At 37.5% G+C, this 21,725-nt stretch overlaps 1 protein-coding gene across 16 annotated transcripts in view; it reads left to right on the top strand.

Annotated features, from left to right (window-relative positions):
• The first annotated feature begins 13,376 nt into the window (after window positions 1–13,376).
• The window catches only part of LOC108711084 (glutamate receptor-interacting protein 1), a 184,403-nt gene continuing 176,054 nt past the window's right edge, over window positions 13,377–21,725 (top strand). For 6 of the 16 annotated variants that reach the window (XM_041586338.1, XM_041586337.1, XM_041586332.1 and 3 more), the window contains exon 1: window positions 13,379–13,919. In XM_041586338.1, coding sequence (XP_041442272.1) covers window positions 13,787–13,919 — 133 coding nt within the window. In that variant the 5' untranslated portion in view covers window positions 13,379–13,786. Of the gene's footprint in view, window positions 13,920–21,725 lie in introns of all 16 variants that reach the window. The other 10 variants (XM_041586331.1, XM_041586335.1, XM_041586334.1 and 7 more) reach the window with 4 other exon arrangements.

Here is a 21,725-nt window from a genome sequence, read left to right as displayed (position 1 = left end):
AGTCAAGGAAGTTGTCAGGAGAAAGAAAGAGGCTGATGTTCTTCTGCTTAGGAATAAAATTAGAAACCTTTCTCACATCTTTCCTAAGCAGAAGAACATCAGCCTCTTTCTTTCTCCTGACAACTTCTTAGACTACTTGCTGGTCAGACTGGTGGGAAACTGACCAGCAGGTGGCGCTGTTGTAACAAAATTCATTCCTATTAACAGTACATGTATCCCTTAATATCTTGGAATAAAAACAAAATAAATAATGAATATACATTGCAAAATTTCTTAGAATAGCCCCCTCATCAATTTTACATTCATTTATTTTAAAGGTTTACTTATCCTTTAACCAACATAATAACAAGGGACTGTAAGAAACTTGCATTTTCAGCCATAATTAAACCTGCTAATAATTAAAGTAGCAAGGGCAATTATATAAAAATATTTCTTCCTTCTAATGACAAAATTACAATTTCAAATATTTATTGGCAAATACACTTCTGTCCGTTTATTAATAACAAAAAAATCATAACAGTATTATGCTAAGATGATTTGCAATTCTTCTGAGGCTGAGAAGCTGCCTGAAGTGCAGTTGACCAAAGAATAACCAAATTAAACCCTCACAACTTTTATTTTTAACTGGGGTCAGTAACTCGGGACCAGATAGCATTTTCAATCGCAGGCTGGAAATTGGCAGGGTAAATGGGTTTCATCCATGATTGAAACCAAAAATGAGTCTAATGGACACAATTAATTTGCCCCTCTGAAGCAAAATACAGAAGCAAATGTTGCCCCTCTCTGCAGTTTGAATTGGACATATGAAGACAGATAAAAGCTGGTCCCTTGGCCAGATATCTATTGGGAAAGATTTAAACCCCCCATTGGGTGACGACTGTATGGTTGATTTGGAGTAGTCTTTGACCGGCAGGTTTTTTTTAGGACCTCAGTATGATCAGATCATTGGTCCCCAGGCCAAAGATCGAAGGAGCCCAATTTGTCAACTTAAGGGTGGCCAACACAGGCAGAATGGTCAACAAACAAGAGGAATTCAAAGTGTATAGCCCTAGTTTTAGATCTGCATTCTTTAACCCTTTATGTGCTGGCAAAAGTAGCATTAGCTTAAAGTGCCATCATACTGGCAACATAGATTCAATGTTTCCAGGTTGCCCTCTGATCTATGTGGCACAGCTTACTTACAGTAGGTACATCAATGCAGAGTTAGTAAGTCAACTAGTAGGTCTTTTACTACATACTCTTTTCCTTCCAAATGATTTAAGTTTTGTGAATTGTAAACATGTTTACAAAATGTGCTGTGTAAATATTGTAATCATTAAAATACATGTAAAATCGTGAGGTTAAAGAGAAGAAGCAGAGAGAGCTGGTGTTAATTAGCTTGTAAAGTACCCCGAGGAACACAAAGCAAAGCCATCACTGAGTATTTTCTAACTCCACACAGCAGATGACAATGCTCATTAAATCTAGCCTGGCAGGAAGAGAGATACAGGGTTTTGACATACCTTGAGGCATTATGATGCACTTGAATGTTGGGCACGTTAAACAAAATAACTATTGCATTTTTAAAATTAAACTGTACAAAATAATTTGTATTCCTTTTACTAGGTACACTGTATGGCCAAAAGTATCCAGATACCTGCCTTGTCTTACCAAAACCCAGTTTATTAAAATGACAGTATCCCCCTTTTCAACATTAAAAAAAATAATCTATGGTTTTTCTCATTCTTAGTGCTTTCTCTGGTTTGGAATACTGAATTGTTAACAAGCTTGTTGGTAAAACTCATCATTTGAAAATGTTGCTTTTTTGTGAGATTGCACAGTTATAGTTAGATGCTTGCACTAATACAAATGCTGGGCTATGCAGGGTAATTTTGGGGCGATTTTATATGGCTGACAAAATGCTCCAGGTGCCATTTAAGTAAGGGCTAATCAAATAAGTTGGGGGGAGCAGAAGGGAATATTCAAGAATGGGAGGCAAATTGGAGAATTGAAAGGGTTTATTGGAGAGAAGAGAGGAAAAAAGCTTGAAATAGGAAAAGAAAAGAGAAAAACAGAAGAAATAGAAAGGAGTAACTGAAAGCTGGTTTATTGGTAAAGAAATAGTACTTGCACATATGTAAGACACATACATACTACAAAATTACTAAATTCTGCATTTTGACTTAATTTTCCTATTTTTGTAAATTGTTGTATCTTTTGGCCAAGAGCTGATTGCAGTCCAAAAAAAATAAAGTAACTTATTGCTAGCTATTGATTGCCATTAGCAGTGGTTAATGTTCCAGGGTTGCCATGGCTGTGATTATCCATGTCATGTCACTTTTCCCAGGAATGATATATAAGAATAAACCTATGTAAATATAATGCAATAACTGTAACTGAAAAGTATGGAAAAAAGTATATGGAAAAATAGTGGTGCTATGGACCACCACTGATCAAAAACACTAAAGTATTATAGTCTGGACTGAAATTTAAAATATGTCCTGGCTTTACAGTTTCACAAAGGCCTTAATGGCCTCACAAAGGTTCATTATAAATGATAGGTCTATAATAGCTAACAGCATTACAAAATGTTAAGATTGCCAGCCTGGGTCTGGTAATATACAGTTATGGGTGAAAATTCAAACCTTCAAGGAAGTAAAGGTTGGTTACTTAATCAAATAACTCCTGTTCATAACGAGGTTATACATTCTCTAGAAAACTGTCATTTTCGAATTTGAATGTTTGAAAAACCAGAAATTAAGCACAGTCAAAAGGCAGCAGGTGTCAGTGCAGATGATAATGCATCTGTTGCACTTTAGGGCATTACTATTTGAATCTATATACTACAGTTTGCTTTGACTTTCAAGGAAAGGCATACTTTTCTGTGCTGTTGTTTGACAATGCTTGCTTCCCATTACTTATAGGGGTTGTTGAGTGAGAAGGAGATAATAAACTACACTGGTTTCAGATTGTCTGCCACAAGCTGTTCACAGTAGATCTGCACAGGTAGCTTGCGGATTTTTGTCATTGTCTCCCTCTAATGCTAGAGCACAGGTGTTTTGTTAAAAGTAAATTAAGTTTGAGAAATGCTTCCTTTATCAGAGCATGCAAAAGAAATGCTATATCTGACAGAGGTTGCAAGGTACAAATATTTTCTTGTTGGAACAAAAATACCAAAGGTTTAAATTCATAGGGTGGCTACTAAAGGACTAGGGTAAATATATTTCTTGGATGGGGGAAACTGGGACAAAATGACAGTACTAATCAAGCTTTTTTTTTTTTTAATATAAAATCCTATACAGCAATTTATCTGGTATAAAAAGAGCTCTACAGACATTAGATCAGCATTATCTAAATTCAAATTTCATGAAGGCCTTTGTTACCAAACAGCTATTTGATACAGCAGCTGAACTGAATCACCTACCCTCAACTCAAGAGCCAGTAAACATTTGCTATCTGTGTAGCACTCCTTGGCATGAAAGTGTTCCTGACAGACCAGCCTTCCCTCTACTAAGGAACCACAGTACTAAGGCATATCTGGCAATTTGTTTAAGGGGTCCGTAAACAAGGGATTATATGAAGTGCAGACCCTTACTACACTGATACACCACTATTTTTAGACACTTTAAAAGGTTGTCTAAAGTAGATCATTAACATTTATAGCTCTGGCTGTCAAGTACCTGACTACTGCCTCCTTAAATTCCACATTTCCAGTTTCCCTTTTGATCTAAGAGGAATCTCATTATCTAGCAACATGTGGCATGGTAGAATCAAAGCATGGTTGAAAGGTTGAACTTTTATTCTAACATTCCCCCATCAGAAATGTTTTGCTTCTGACTCCCATAGCAAATGTTACTGTGATGGCCAAACTCCTTACAGATGAATCTTGTGAATTTTGTTTTTTTGTTATATCTCTGTAACTTCTTAAGTTGAGGTTGATTATATCAGGGCTTGTAAGCCAGAGTTTAGTACAACATGTAAAAGCTAATCTTTACATCAGAATTTAGTATTTATTTTTGCTCTAAGAAGTATGCAGAAGTACACTGTATGACAATGTTTTACCTCTGCAAGAAATTCATTACATTTTATGGTGCAAGAAATGGCTTACATCATTCATACAAACATAACTAAATAATTAAATGTACCCTTTAATAAATGTATGTTTTTATCCTGTTTTTTTCCTTTGTTGACTTCAGAGGTTATAGGGTTAGTTTACTCAATAGAGTAATGTCTGGATGTTATTAGAGCTTAGAATTTATCTGATAAACCATTTGCCTCAGCAGCTTATACAGGCATACTGTAACCCTTATAAACTAAAACTTAATGAATCAAAGTGAAATAAAGATTGAATAATTTTATGTGCGTGTTTGCTGCCTGGATGACCCCAACCAATATCTTCATTTAATGGATATCAGTCAGTTCAGGAATCAGACATAATGGGAAGTTTCATCTGATGTATGGTTGCCTTAATATCTTTAAAATGGCAGATCCTGGTCAACCACACAAGAACTAGGTGAAGCCAGTTGACTGAATGTCCTTCTGTCAGGCAGTGGCCTGAGAGGCAAATGTTAAGGGAAGTGATTGCAGTATGAAAAATGCCTTTTCCTTGCAGTTTAACAGAAGTGAGTGAAGTTAGCAGCACTTGAAATGGGCATTCATATGGGCGTAGAGTACCCAAATGCTGTGCTGCAGGGAATGTATTGCCAAATCGATTTGTCAGATGAATGGCCTTCACCTGAGGATTAATAACAGACAAGCTCCTTGAAAGCTGCATGCACTAAAGAACTACATCATTACTGCAGGTCCTAAGTTCTGCAGGGATAGTAATAATTAAAATTGGTTGTCATGAGCCTGCCAAAGAGATAAATGTATGCCGTGTCAGAGTAACTCTTATTAAAACTAGGAAATCTTTTACTGTTTTTCTGCAAATCCCAATGATTTGGCAATGTGGCCTTTGGGTAATTTGGCAGGCCATGGTGTGCATACAGCTCAGTAGCATGGTCAGACGTACAGTTTATCATTCTTGGACACTAGAAGGGAGCTTAAATAAAAAATATCATACCAAGCAAAACTTCAGATTGGCTTGAGGCTGCAGAGTTCAGTAGTGAGGACAATACATTTCTATAGTGTCAGGTTAGTATTTAACATTAATACTTAGCAAGTATTTTTGCAGTAAAGTGTCTGTATTTGCTGATGTTGCCCCAATGTACAACAATGTAAGGAGCAAAGAGAAAGATCATGGTTTTAATATTTTTCAGCAACTAAACTGGAAACTAGTAATAATTCCAATAAAGACGCTTCTGTGAGGCATGTATACTTCTTGTTGTTCATTTGGAATTGTTAAGAATCTCTCCACATGACAGGACAATTATTTTAGGCTACACACAATGATGTAACTTGCAAGCCATTTATTGACAACATGACATGGTTTATTAACACAAAATCTAGAAGGCATACCATTTATGAAGATTATGTGGCAGATTTATCAAAATGTGAGATTAGAGCTCACCACAGAGAAATTTACCCACTTTCTATTCATTCCTATGGGATTTTTAGAATCATATTTATCAAATGGGGAACTCTTAACTTTCACCCATTGATAAATACATTTTTAAAAATCCCATAGGAATGAATAGAAAGTAGGTAAGTTTTTCTGTAGTAAAGTGTAATCACATTTTGATAAATCTGCCTCTTTACCTGTATGTTCATTGTATTTTGCCACCAAATCATTAATTATCCACTATCCAACTACAAAGTTTTTGGACACTGTGTAAATATATGTTTGTTTTTTGTTTTTTCTTGTTCTAAACAAGTAAATAAAACCAATTTAAATTCCTAACTTCCCATCGCAATTCTTGGTTCTGCCCAATAACTGCAGAACAGTAGGCATTAAAAAAATTACCAGTCCTCATTTATGCTGTCTGTATAATGACCTGCTCTTTATCACAAAGCCTAACAAATGCTTTCGTGAAAGGAAAGGTTTGCCTATGCAAAACTAAATTTTTCTGTTCAAACACATTATCCGGTTTACAGGAGCGGAGAGAGTTGCAGAAATCTGGGAAAAACAAACTGACAATATAAACATCAAAACATTAGACTAATGAATAACTATGAACCTCATTATCAATGTTTAGTTCTTGTAAATTGAAAAGTCTATAACAAAAAGTAACAATAGAATATAATTTTCTTTACATGTTCAAAAGATTATTTTGGATGGAGATATTATTTCAGCGCTTATGGGTTTAACCTACACAACAGTTTCAGCATTTTTTAACTTTGGAGTTTTCCAAATAAACCATTTGCCTTGGCAGATCACGCAGAAATTATACTGCGTGAAAAAACTGCGATCATCATGCAGGCTAGTAAATATCTTCAAAAAGTTCAGGGGACCTCTGCCATTGACTCCTACATGACCATGATAGGTTTTAGATGGTGTATTTTCGGATTCAAGCTAAAAAAAAGATTTTTAACCTGAAAATGTGAGTTTTGACCAAAAAAATCAACTCGAAAACTCAAATTTTCATGGAAAGCACAACTCAAACCTTAATAAATAACCCCTTAATGTCGGCTTGATCAAGGTTCTTCCACTACAATTCAAATATTACTTCTCGGCAATCTTTCATGAATGTTTCTCTTTTGTTCTCAACCACTGTGATTGGCTAAAACGCCATGGGCTTTAAAAGTCTTGAAAAGATTGCGTACTGTTGACACAGAACCTTAAGATCTCAAGTCCATTTTCAGTGTCACCTCCACCTCCTATTTGTTAAATTATTATACTAATCCGTTATGTTGGGTGCCACACATGCACATATGACCATATGGTGTGGATGGCAGATGAATTCAGATGAATTTTATACAAATTCTATGGGTGTGGCCAGTTTTAGCCACGACTTCATCCCTCATCTCATATGGGAAATGTCACGGCCTCCACTGGGTTAGTCTGCAAATAAGTGAAAAGTAAAATGATTTTCATAGTCACTCATGTAGAAGTATATTCAGGCTACAAAATATGCTCATCTTAATATGTCTACTACAAATAATATTATTTTGATTTTATTTATTTTGGGAAAAGGCTCCTTGGCTACAAAGAAGAAATAATTCAAATGTTATCTCCCCATAAGGGATATGGCTATATAATGAAATAAAATAATCTGCTAATGCTAACATTCTTAATTGATTGCAGTACAAAAATATCCCAGAGAAATAAGTTAGTTGGGGAAGGAAGCTTTTTCACATCACTCTCCTGCTGTTGCCAAATGGTCTCCCTGAGTCATAATGCCAAGAAAAGATCTAGCTGCAAGAAAGAGAATAATGAATATGTGAGCTCACAAGAGAGCAAAATCGTGCCTAGAACATTTCATGATTTACCTATACCATAGATATGGTATTGTTTACTGTTCATACCTTTGTCTATGTCTCTCTAACATAAGCCTGGATCTGAACTCTTGTCTTGAAGATAGGCACGGCCAAAATAAATAGAATATTGGGTGCTTTGATTGCAACATTCTTCTCAGGGAGTTGCAAGCACACTGCTCCTTACCAGCTGTCACATAATAGGTAGCACCTAAGCCACTCTCAAGAAGAGTTTTGAGACAAATCTTTTCCATTTTCTAAAACAAGCAAAGGCACTCTATTTGGGGGTTATGTAATAAAAGGCACTTCGTTTGCCCAGGAGCAATAACCCATAGCAACCAATCAGCCGAAAGCATTTACTGGTCCCCTGTTTAAAAGCAAACATCTTATTGTTTGCTATGGGTTACTGCTCCTGGGCAAACTTAGTGCCTTTAATCACATAAACCCCTTTGCGTCTTAATAACCAAAAAAATTAATATATAAAACATGTTTGTTAGCCCTTAAAGTGAAATTGATATAGGTTTATAAATACAACCATACAATGTATGTGATCTTTATTGTAAGGAGAAATATGTACAAAATATGCAGTGTTACACAGCTGGTTCTATATGTTATTATAGCTTGCTTTTGTAAGCCTATGTAATTTCTCTGTACCTGTTCAGAAGTGATGTAAAGGGTTAAGGATTCCTCTCACCATTCAGTCCGAAGTGCAGCTTATCACATTAAAGGTCATCTCCAGTCCCAGCTTCTTATGTCCCCAGGCAAGAGTGTTTTATATCTGGAAGCTTTGCAACTGCATAACTCAATTTTCTGCTATATTTTTTGGCTCTTGTTGGTTATTCAGACATTTTTTCTGCAAATCATTTCAGCACAACTAACCAACTTATAAAATGATTCCCAGAAACAATTCTAGAGCTGGGTTCTGTTCCGTTTTTCCCTTTGAAACCTTTGGTAATGGCAGATGGGACATTTTGACAATTCTTCTTTGAAATCCAAAACAATAATTGTTTATGGCACTCACAAGTCCGTAATCACTGACCTTCCTATGAGACTGTCCTTTTGGTTGTAAATGGATTATTATGCGGATCTTGTCATGGTAGGAGATAATTGAGGTTTCTAGATGCAACCCTTTTCTAGAAAAGTAGCCATGATAGTACCTTTTGGCATTGGATATAGTGATTTGCAGATTGATCAGCAACCTGCAGTGACTAGCAGATTGACACCTGGTCAGGTTGGACTGGGCCCAGACCCTCTCCCTGCACAATGTCTTCTTTGCTTTCAGTGTAGCGAGGAGTGCACAGATCTATACATTGGGGAGACAAAACAACTGCTCACCAAGCGAATGGCTCAGCATAGGAGGGCGAACTCTGCGGGGCAAAACGCAGCTGTCTTTCTACACCTAAAAGACCAGGGACACTCCTTTGAAGATAGCAAGGTCCAAATATTGGATAAAGAAGGCCGCTGGTTTGAACGAGGCATGAAAGAGGCGATTCATGTCAAGGTGGAGAAACCATCCCTGAACAGAGGCGGGGGCCTTCGACACCACCTGTCTGCTACATACAATGCTGTTCTAACATCTGTACCCCGGCGGTTTCAGAACACTTCACACATCCATTCATGCAACTCTCACAAGTAACACCTCTTTCTAGGAGTTGCATGACACATTGTATAATCCTATCACAGTAACTACACAGAATCAACACCTCTGTGAATTTCTTCAGATCTCACCTCTTTGAAGAGTTACAATGGGCCATTGTGATGGGATTAGTGGAAGAGTTTGTATGCCGAGAACTTCCCACACCAGTCAGTTGAACTGAAGAAGCTGCTCGGATGAGTAGAGAAACGTCTTCATTGATTACTCAGCAAGTCCAGTTGTTTTAAATTTACCTATACTAGATATCTTTGCTGCCTCCTACCTGGCCCTGGCGTGGCTGCAAGAAGAAACAGGTGTGTGGGGGGGCAGTTCAGGCAGGGGGGCTTTGTGGCTGCGGTGGGGAGCCCTCCAGTCCGAAGATGCACCTGGTTGGGTAGGTTTGGATTGAAATTTGGCCAACCATTGCAGGTTAGGTTTGGGTCAGACTGGGAAAGTATGCTCCTCCACTGCTCTCCAACATTCCTTGTCTTGGAACCATAGGCACACACAGTAAAAGTGTACAGAGCAAAAAGACGCAAACCAAGTGTGGTTTGGTGAGGGTCCTACAATGGAAACATTTTGCGGGTTAGGGTTTTTGTTGGTTAGAGCCAAGTGCTAGTTGTTTTTCCTGACCCCGCACATTATTAATTCAGTCCATTAACATAGTGGCGCACTGAAATGTCATATTTTTCCTCAAACCACAATTCTGCAATTCTGGTGTGGAGTATTCACTCGATTCTGCCCCTACATCAGTGAAGAAGTGTTGCTGCTCCAAACTACTGACAAAACTCTTTGTTCAAGTTTAGCTTCAAATTTTAGGTTAGCATACTAGTCATTGTTGGGAAATGGAGTTTCATATCCTTAACTGATTTTATGAGATCGAAATTATGCTGCTGCTTACAAGTTGTATGGTTTAGATAAGCTGTTAGGCGCACTTCTGGTTTGTGAAATCTGATCATTGTGAATGCTGTTAGTGATTGGTTACAAAAAAAAAGTTGTCATTGCACAAACTTTAGAATGTCCAAAAAATTGTACAGATGCACAGTCATTTTACCTGATCAGTTTATACAGTACTATGGGGGTAGACCAGCAAAGTAGGGCCGGATCTACTGTTAGGCAGAAGAGGCACGTGTCTAGGGTGCAATGTACGGGGGAGCCAGACGCGTAGCTCTTCCAGCAGTCTACCTAGTTTGCAGCTCCTAGGGGATATTCCGCCTCTTTGAACTCTATTGTGGCGCTTCTAGCTCCAGTGTGACAGGCCTCCCACCCTGCTACGCGTCATTCCCTTGCAATTTTTCCTAACTTTTTGCATGCAATGGTATGAAAAAGACAGAGGGAGGGACACTGAAACCACTTCTCAGACATATAAATACTGTAGCCCTCTATCTAGATCCTTATATCTCATATATAGCCACCAACTAATTCTCAAGCTGGCCTCGTATACACAGTAAAATCATATGTATTATAAGGGATGATTCTAAAAATATTAACACCACCAACATTGTGAATAGCCACTTGTGTGATATTAAACTTGCCAATTTTAGTGTAGGGTCTGGGTACGCATGCCACAAGCAAGTAGAGAAACTTCTTCAAAGTCAAACAATAACAGGCACTAAAACTGAGCCACAGTCATTGTTTTTTTTTATGTTACATCATAACATAAAAACAAAGGAATGGTTTACACGTTTCATGCCTAAGATTATTGAAAAGGGGCTATCAAGCAATGAGGCAGCCACGCGCTGCAGGTTACCAGGGGTGGAAAAAAGCTACTCCTAAGGGCCCATTTATAAAGCACAACCACAGATGTCATGGCACAAAGATGGCTGCAGTTGCACAATTCATTAAAGTTACTTACATCCAAAGCCATAACTTGCTAGCGTATTATGACACTAAGGGGCAAATTCACTAACCAGCGAAAATTCGCCGGCGCTGGCTTTGCACACATCGCAACACTTCGCCAGGCATAAATTCGCCTGGACAATGCTAATTCACGAAGATCCGAAGTTGCACACATGGTACCTGTGCTAACGAAAATACGCTCAGCAGTTCAAAGTTACGCTATCGTTGGCTAATTTGCATATGGCATGCAGTTAACGTACAATGGTACTTAACATGTACAGTGTAAAGTACATTACACTACACAAGGTCAGGGAACCTTAATAAAAGTATATAGAGATGTTATATTGCCCTACACATGTGCCCACAGTTTAGTTTAGGTGCCATATGTTATCAAATGTAGGGGGGAAGGAGGGAACCCCGCCCAGAAAAAAAAAATGTTGAACTTTTTCAGCATATCACCCTGTAAAAAGGGAAAAGACGCCAGCATGTTTTGGGACTTAGAAAATTTTTCAACGAAATTTTGAGGAAGTCATATCTACTCTATTGCACTTCACCTGGTCTGAGGTGGCGAAGGCAAGTCTGGCGATAGAGGTAACGGTCAGAAAAATCGAAACTTTTGCAAATTTTTCGTAGTAGTGCTCTTTCACCAGAGCGAAAATTCACCTGTCGTTAGAGTGCGAAGTTACGCCAGAGTCCATCTCCTTGGCGAAATTTTCATTAGCCACTTCGCCCTTTAGTAATTTTCCCCCTAAGCATCAAAGTGGCCCTCCAATCTGTTTGGACGAATTGCTCATGTTGACACTGTGAAGCCCTGCTGCTACTGCCACCTCAAAGGTTCATATAGCGCCCTCCACCAGCAGACACGATCACATCACAGATGTTATTTTGCTGCCAAGCAACGGAAATGACAATTTTGACCACCTGGCAAAGGCAATGGGGTAGAAAACTGCATTGTGGGTAAAAGGAAACATTTTAGCTTGGAATGAAATTGCACTTGGCACTCTACACTTGTGAATGAAAAGGGAAAGTAATGTAATGGGAGTTTCCTCGCCTTATAATAAATTATATTTCTAAATATTCCTAGGCTTATAACTATAAAAAAACAAGACATACTCAAAATTCATACCATGCAGTTTTTAAAATGAATATCCACTTATCTGTCTTGGCAGACAAATGTAGTGACTATATTGCCACCTCTGGGGCCTACATGTACTTTATCAATCCCTATTACTATCAAACATTTAAAGACCTGTTTGAACGTTCTGTGAAATGTTTGTTACAGTAGTCACACTTTTTATATTTTTGATAAATGCTTTCTTATTCTCTCTTTTATATTAATTTAAGTTTCTCATTTAAGGTTTGTCCTATTTGCCCTCCATATTGTTTCATGTGTAATGGCAATTGTGTTTTTTTACATTTTAATTTATATATTTGATCTTGCAGGCTTTTTATTCGAGATTAATGTCAGTGCTTTTGTAACCTATTGGCGCAGTGGGTAGAGCTGTATAAAAGTGACTTCTAATGTAGCGAATATATAGGAAATATTGTACCTTCGGATGTAAAATATAAGATTATTATGTCACAGAGGTACTGTACAAGGCTGAGTGCTTTTATACAGGTCATGAAATGTGGGCTTTTGGGTTCCTGATAGAGGTGTGACTAAAATGTTGAAACTAAAATCCCGTTTCTCGACATTGTATTCACTTCTGTGTTTGTATATATTTTATATACAAAGGTATGGGATCTGTTATACAGAAAGCTCTGATTTACAGAATCCATTTTAACCAAATAATCCAAATTTTTTTAAAAAAAATATTTCATTTTTCTTTGTACACTGTAGTTATAAAACAGAACCTTGTACTTGATCCAATCGAAGATATAATCAGTCCTTATTGGAAGAAAATCCAGCCTATTGGATTTGTTTAATGTTTATATTATTTTCTAGTATCAGGTATGGGATCTGTTATCTGGATACCCCTTATCCAGAAAGCTCTGAATTATGGAAAGGCTGTCTAGACCCCAATTTATCCAAATAATCCACATTTTTAAAAACAATTTCCTTTTTCTCTGTAATAATAAAACAGTACCTTGTACCTGATCCTAACTAAGATATAATTTATCCTTATGGAAGCAAAACCAGCCTATTGGGTTTATTTAATGTTTACATTATTTTCTACTAGACTAAGGTATGAAGTTTCAAATTACGGAAAATGTAATGTTTTGAATCTTGATCCTGATGTTCCACTGAAAAACCAAACAAATGAGCAGTTTACCTGCACTCACAGGAAACTGCTATGATAAGCCTGCATGGCATAGATGTGTATTCTCATATTATGGGAGGACATTATTTGGTAGGAGCACAGAGCACACTGCTGCTAGTCTTTGGTGTTGCTATGGTTAAGTCTCCCCAAGGCAGATTCCCTGGCTGCAAGATGCAGTAGTAGTAGTACTCGTGTGTGGTGTGGGTTACACCACCTTTCGGCTTGGCTGAGGGAAGGGGGAGGTCTAATCTTGATTTTGTTTTTCTAGCCAGTCCCCAACAAACCGAAGGAGGTGGCAATCCGACCTCCCACTCTTATATCTTCGCTGCAGCATAATGGTTCAACCCTGGCTGTAAGGCGTCTCCCTCCACACGCTCCCTCCCTTCAGCCCCTCTCCAATGATGGAGACCCGGCAACAGAGGGAGGGGGGGGGCGAAACATGTCAATGCAGGGCTACCTCACACACATACACACTTGCAGTATCCGGCAACTTTACTCCACTCTGCTCTGAAAAGAGCTGTGGCTGCTTCTCTGGCAAGAAAATAGCACGGAGGGTGTGAATGAAGGCAGCTGTTGGGCAGCCAGGTATACCCAGGGCACAAGCTTGGCACTGAGCACACACACACAGCCACAGAGGCTCCCCAGTGGATGCTTATAAGCACTGCCTTGCACTCAAGCAGCCTTCTCTGCACTAAGCACCTGGGAAGCTCCACAGCCAAGCATGGACAGATTCCTTGGCTTTGTCAGGCAGATCAGGAGATCCAGGAGGAGAAAAGGTAAAAAGTACCGACCTGAGGAAGATTACCACGAGGGCTATGAAGATGTGTACTACTATGCCTCCGAGCATTTCCAAAGTAAGTCTCCAGCTCTGCCTCAGCTGCTTGGTGATCCAGGTGGCTACACATCATTCCATTGTAGTTTGTCAGGTGTCTGGTTTCCTGTGTCTGCCTTCAACTCCCAGCTCTTGTTATACAGCTGCTCCTAGCATCCCTAAATTCAAATCTTATGATGGCATGCTGGGATTTGTAGTCCAACAACAGTAGCGCCACAGGTTGACTTGGTAGGAGTAACTGTACTCTAATTATTCTATGTTTGTTGACTGTGCCTGTTTGTGATCTTGCATATAAACTCATTACTATATCTGGGGTCAAAGTAGAATGCATCAGGTGTAAAGTGATTGGAAGTGATGTGTATGCATGCTTAAAATGACCAGCAAAAGTCATAAGTAAAGTTTTGGTGCAACGCATGTTTAATTTACAGAATGATTTCTATTGGAATAGCTGTCTAATTAAAATGAAAACAGCACATTTATTAATACTACATTTTTGTTTATGCAAGCAACCAGTTCTCTTGTGAGTGTTGCTATACAGCTATTGTCAAAGGGATACTGACTGTAAATTCTGTGGTTCCATATTAGCTGGAGGGTCCCAGGATGGTCACCTTTGTTATGACCTTGTGTGATGTTGTTATTATATGGATTATTATTTCCAAGTGTTTAGAAAGCTGACACAGAAGTTCAAGAAGGCCCTGCTCGAGTTTATCATCTAAAAGTTGGCACAATAATGAATGTTATGATGCCTTGATACCTCTACAACAGTAGTGGGGTATTAGATACTAACTTGCTGACATATAACAAAAGAAAATAATAATGTTGCTAAAACACATTTGCTGGACGTTGCGAATAATAGTTACAATATAAAAATGAAGAATTACCGTGGTTTTCATTGTATAAAGGAAGTTAGTATTTTCCTCAAGCACTTTTGTTTCCTCCATGTCCTCTGGTTTACTCCCATACTCCAAAAATACATAGCTTTAGACTTCAAGCTCCACTTAGACTGGAACTGATGTGAATAGTGTTTAAAATTATATATATAACTAAATATTCCAGGCCCATTATTCCTTCCTATTTTCAACTAAAAATCTGCAGCTGTCTTTTTCTAAGATAAAAAAAAAAATATATATATATATATATATATATAAATATATATATCTAAACTGCAGATTTTGTTTTGAAAATAGGAAGGAATAATGGGCCTGGAATATTTAGTTGAATTGTCAGTTCCATTCTCTCCTCCAGTTTCAGGCTTGTCCAATTGGTTTGCAAATACCCACATCTGCCTGGGGAAACAGTGACAGGAAAACTAGAGTGGATGCAGTATTCACTGAGCTTGCTTTGTCACTTTGCATTATGTGGACTCTGATGGGAATAATCTTAGCTTTGCACAATGTGTGATTTCAAGAAGAAAATGCTGTTGCATTTTGATTATGGAAGCCTCTGTTGGCATGTCAGAGATATACACATTAAAATGAAAACCTGTAATATAAGTAAACTTCTGATGGGGACAGCTATTACAGCTATTCCAGGTATGTCAGGAAACCTCAAAAGCTTTTTGGAATTATTTGCTACTGCTACTACTACTACCTTTTTAGAATATGGCACACAGTATAGAACAGCGGTTCCACACAAGGCATACACTTGCTCCCAAGGGTTAGGAAGTTGTACTCACTCATTAGTAATACTAGTTACTAATTTTTTTTTTGTAATTTTTTTTCTTTTAAAGTAAATTACATAAACAGTATTGTTTATTTGTCACAGGTAGAGTAGTAGGTTGCGTTTATCACAGGACACTACCTTTCTCTGAACCTGTGCTCAAAAGCTGATGTTTGTGTGAATGGCTATTTTTGGGGAGTGGTGGCTTTCCAGATGTTGCTGAGCTACAATCTGACTATTGGTTTTTAAGAAGTAATAAAAATGCTGACCATCACACTACTGATAAAGTACACAGCTCAGTTATAGTCCTGAGTATATCATGTTCCCTATTGAAAGTAACATGTACCTTGTTGTTAAGTGCAGTTTCTCCTCTAGTTAAAATAGATGGGATGTTCCATTGTCTACAGATCATGACTACACAAAGGGAGTAGAAATAGCAGCTCACACTTTATTTTATATATATATATATATATATATATATATATATATCTATGATAATGTCATTATCTTTCTTACATGACCATCTTTACTCTTGTACAGCTAAGTGCTTCATTTACCAGTAATGCGGAAAGGCAATGCTTTTATTTGGAAATTATTGGAAGTCAAGCAGATTCTGTGTGCAATACCCTCTTTAGGGTAATGGAAGACAAAAAAGATTTGTCACCCCTTGAAATCTGCGGTGACAAATCTCCTAAAAAAAAACTCAATCAGATAAATGAGGAGAGCAATCCAAACAGCAGAATACCTGCTACAATATGATTTATTTGCAACTACAAACACTAAAAAATAGCCTAGTACTGATATTAGCGTGAATTGCCTACATTTAAAAGGAACTCTGCTTCAGAAATCTTGTAAGCGGTTGTGGAACTATTTGCATTCAACTATGTCTGTAAATGTCCTAACATGCTTTATTACATAGTGCTCAGTTAGCTTTATTGTTTCTTTAAAATCGGTTACACCTGGAATACTCTAACATTTCCTCAGTTCTGTTAATAGGCATTTATGGAGGGGACAGAAGTTCAGACAAGGGACTCCTGCACCTAGATCAATGATCCCCAACTAATGCTCTTGCTTCCTAACCCCTTGGATTTTGCTCCCTGTGGTCTTAAAGCATGTGCTTATTTAAGTTTCGGTTACATTAAAACCAGGTGTACTGCCAAACAGAGCCTACAGGCTGCCAGTCCACATAGGAGCTACTAAATAGTCAATTACTGCGCTAATTTGGCATCTCCATGCTAGTGTTGATTCTTTTTAAATTTGAATATACCTCATGGGTAAAAAAAGTTTGTGGATCCTCAATCGGAAAAAATACCACATGCACACCCAGGCCTCAATAATGTATGCTTTGTGCTCAATATTTCAGTAGATGGAACTCAATTAAAAGAAAGACTACTGACACACGCATAATAATAATTTAGGGCTAGTCCCGTTTGGGTTGGGGGTGTGTGCCAGTAGCCTTTCATTTCAGTACATGGAGATAATACATGGAGCCAATACTATCATTAATGGAATAGCCATACAGGTATGAAAAAAGTTTGGTTTACCAAATAAGCAATGTATTAAGCCCTTGTGGACTGCCAACCTGCAGGAGGCTCTGTGTAGAGTAAATTAGAATCTTTTAATGACTAAAACTTGCCTCCAAATCATGTCCATTGGAAGCAACATCAAAGGGGGTGGGGAGCAACATGTTGCTCGTACACTACTGTATTGAGTGGACATTACTACTGGTCTAAAAGAACTGCATTGGGAAACATATTATTTATATCAATAATGTTATACTAATGTTAAAACTACATCAGTGAAAGAGCTAAGTTAAGCCTAATGTATACATTTTTAAACAGGGACACATTTACCTCTTGTATTGATTAGCAGTGTATTTTTGTATTTAATTTGTATATTCACTGTATACTGTACAAGCATTTATTGTAGATATGTAGAATATGTTTACAGAATACCAATAAATAACATGAAGTTAAGGGACAGAAAAACCAGCACATCTCTTAGCACTTGCAGTGCATCTGCCTTCAGTCTGATTGTGCAGAGTTTTGCTCCAAGCCATGACTGCCTATACAGCTCCTAAACTGCCTCATCGCAGTTTTAATTTTTCAAAGTGCTCTGAACATATTGTAACACTTAATCAAATTTACAGTGCAGCCATTATCAATCACAGCAGTCTGTACAGCGAGAGTAATGTATAAACCTCTCTTCGTAGTGTATAAACAAAGAAAACAAGTTACCTCAAATGAATTGATGATAGCATTAAAAAAAAAATCCTCTCTGAATTAAATTGCATAGAATAAAAAAAACAAGAAAAAGTATTCACGACTTTCATGTACATAAAAAATATATGTTAAAGTGCATTCAGAGGTAAAAATATAACAACATACACTTAATTCCTATATGTTGCATTTGTGCTTAATTAGACCAGTGTCAAATGGGCAGAACAAACATAGATTAATCACCTAGGGGAAGCCAACCAAGTGTAACTCTTAGTTCCCCTCTTGGTTAAGGTGCTCTAGCTGGCTGAAATAGAAAGGGGCCAATGCCACTTTTTTCTAGTGTGTCTATGGTTTCACTTAGATAATTTGGTAACCTTAGTATGCACATCTACCTCTCACTTAAAGGGGATGTAATGGCAAAAAAAATAAAATCCCATTTTAATGAAAAAGAAACCTATCTTCAATATACTTTAATTAAAAAATGTGCATAGTTTTATAAGAAACCTATGAAATTCTTTTACTTGCTCTGACTGCAATGGATAGGAAATTTCAGACAGCCCGTAACTGCTCTGCAGGGAAAGGATCATACTTTCAAATGGTAGGGGGGAGGTACTTACCAGAACTAGAGCAGCTTTGTTTGTTTCCCTGTAGAGCAGTCGGCGACTGTGTAGAGATTCACATTGGATTTTATTGTGCAGTCTGCATAGTCTGATTATTAGTCTTGCTGTATCGGCTTCTGGCAGATATTATTTGACTTGTGCTGTTTTTGTCATTTATGATGATCCCTAAGCTTAACCTCCCAACTGAAGCCCAGACCACACTGAGCATGTGCGTAGTTTTGGTCTTGCAAAGATGTTTAACATCGTTATAAGATGATGACCCCCTGCGCCAACTTTGAAAGCATGAATCATTTGTTTTATTAGGCTTCTGGTGCAGTAAGTTCATGTTTATGTTTAGTACACAAAATACAGCATTTCTAGCATTATTCTATTTTAGACTTTAGTTCCCTTTTAAATGGGAAACTTATAACAGTGCTGGAGCCAGTGCTTTTTCTTCCCAATCTAAGTATTTCATACTCATGCATGTAGCATTGAATTGAATTGGAAGCAACAGTGGCATTTTCAGGCACTCCTCCACCACCTGTAGAAAACATAGAATACACCCACAAGTCAACAGTTTAAGATTTTGACCAGTTAATATTAAGTGTGATGACATTCTCTGACATAATATACCCCAATATTGTGTGTAATGTTTGGGTAACATTTAGTAAACTGTGAAGATAAATCTTGTGTAATTTGTCAGTTGAGTCAACAATGAGTGAAGTATAAAAATCATCTGTAGCATAGAAATGAATGCATGCACTCAAAATTCCACAATTTGATAATAATATAGAATTTTAATGGCATTTTTTATTATCTCAACATTCCTGTTGTCATCATGTCAACAAAGAAATGTTAATAACCATAACCTTTATATCCTTTGAATATTTCTAATGTACTCAACATTTTAACTGAGTGTGCATGTTTACATGCCAATACAAATCTTGTGTTTTCCCATCTATGTCTATGTACATATTTTGGCATATGCTGTGTGCATACTAGACTAGGTGCCCCAAGTCCTACTCCGTGCCCTCTACAGAACTCACATATACAGAACCCTCGCGAAGGGTGAACCATATACAAAACAAAAGTCTCCAGCACTCCTTTAATATGCAAAAGTTCATTTGTATTGAAAACAGTAAAAGCAGCATACAAAAATACATGTGACTCATGTCCCTTTCTCATACATAATATCATACGTCCCAACATTTTGGAAATAAAAGAGGAAAAAAAAAGTTGCAGAGTGTAGCGTGCTAATTTTTTGACCATGCCCATTTGTGTGGCCACACCTCCTAATTACAATGTTAATTTTACAAAATTTGTCAGGATATGAAAGTTTGAACATATTTCTGTTTTTTTTTAGTTATTACAGTTTAGCTAATGAAGGTGAATTGCCCTTTAAGCTGGGAGTCTAACTTTTCCCAAGGGACCTGTTATCTTATACAATTACTTATTTGCTTATCTCAAAATTGTTACAAAAGTATTTTATCTACTTCTGTGGCTGTTCTGGGCTCTCTGCCAAAAGCCAATTAAGTTAGAAACTTTGTTTCTTTTTCTGGCTGTTCAGTGCAGAGAAAAAGGGGACTTTCCAGTACAAACGAGGGAAAAGTCAAAAGAGGGACTGTCCCTCTAAAAATGGGACAGTTAGGAGGTATGTAATATACATGCTAATCTTATCATGTCCTTTATACCCATAAGTCCCTTTGTTCCTGCTTACAGCACCATCCACTAGCTTTGTCTTAAAGGTATTTGGTTATATCATTTATTAATGTTGAACTACAATATAATTTACAGAAATAACACAAAACCAAAACTGAATTTTATGTATATTTAATAAGCATTGGAGTGTATTATCACATGCCTATCCACAAGTGGCAGATTTGTATGTATATTATGTTTAAGAAAGCGACGAGTCACAAAACGTCACGAGTATTTTTGTATGCTGTTTTTAATGTTTTTCAATACAAATGGACTTTTGCATATTCAAGTAGTGCTGGTGACTTTTGTTTTGTGTGTGTGTGTATTTGTATGTATATATATTATATAAACGTGTGACTCCACTGCAGTCCCTCTCCCCTATCATCCTTTCCTATGACTTGGCCCTCTCCATTGACAGTGGCCCTGCATTATTTATTGCTCAAAGATAGCCTACACACAATGTTTAATAAATCACCAAAGCTCTACACATTGATGGCCATTGGAATAGATAAGGCTATGAAATAATGCCCTTGAGATAAATGTTAAGCTGTTGAACAATGATTAGCTTGCCTTCCAGAATGTAATTGTGCCTGTTCTTGAAACATGCAATTAATTATTGTTTTAAATTTGAGATATAAGTGGTAATTGTCATTCCCCTTTGTGCAATCCTGCCTTGACCTTTAAGAAAACAACGAAATGCAAAGTAAAATCTTATTTTTTACTCTATAATTATTAAGAGCTAGATACTACGTCATCCAGCAAAATCAAGTACACAGCCGATTCTGTGACTTCAAAGAGCTGCTTAATATACAAAACTTATAACAGAGGGACCTGGCCTTCTGGCATACAGCTCTACATCAATCATTTGATCACAAAGACTTTTATCAAGCCGTGACGTCTTACACAATGGTACTTCTGCATGCATCTCATGCCGTGGTGCTCTCTTCTATTTGGGAAGGTGTGATAGGCATTTGAATCGTGACCCTGTAGTTGTCAAGTCACTTTCTAAAGTGAATTTTTCATGCCACAAAATAGATCAGGCAGCAATGGACGCAGTGAATGTGTCTTGTTCTATTATGCATACCACATTGGGTTGAAACTAGTGCTGAAATATTTATTTGTTTAGCACAGACATTATTTTGAGTGTATTTCTGAAGTGAACAGTCATTAAGAGAAAATGTATGGCCCTTACTGGCAGATGTTAAGCACCTGCCTGTGTGCCCTGACCCTAATGACCTTGGGATCTACATTTAGTATAGGTATTGGTAAAGTTTATATAATAGGTCTGTATAAGGATGTCAATATATATTTGCACTGGGGATCATTTAGAGGAGCTGAACTTGAAGAACCTTTGTCTTTTCAAACTAAATTTACTATGTAATTATATAACTCATTGTTTACATTGCTGCCCCAGTGGAGCCACTAAACTCTGCATCGCATAAACCATGGTCAGTTTTTATGGTCAGTTAGCCTTCCTAAATTTTAGTATGTGAAAAATGTTGCACATCCATTTTCCTGTTTACTGTGTATTTGTAAACTGAACTTCTTGTAGGCTACTCCTGCAACCATTGCATAAAACACCTTGCTCATCCAGACTATAAACACAGCGAATTGTACTTGTAAACCATGAATAGATGCTCAAACCACCCCTTT

This window comes from Xenopus laevis, chromosome 3L, assembly GCF_017654675.1.
Source record: "Xenopus laevis strain J_2021 chromosome 3L, Xenopus_laevis_v10.1, whole genome shotgun sequence".
Taxonomy (NCBI): Eukaryota; Metazoa; Chordata; class Amphibia; order Anura; family Pipidae; genus Xenopus; species Xenopus laevis.
The sequence above is the reverse complement of the archived record's forward strand: the minus strand, read 5'-3'. Positions and strand labels throughout refer to the sequence as shown.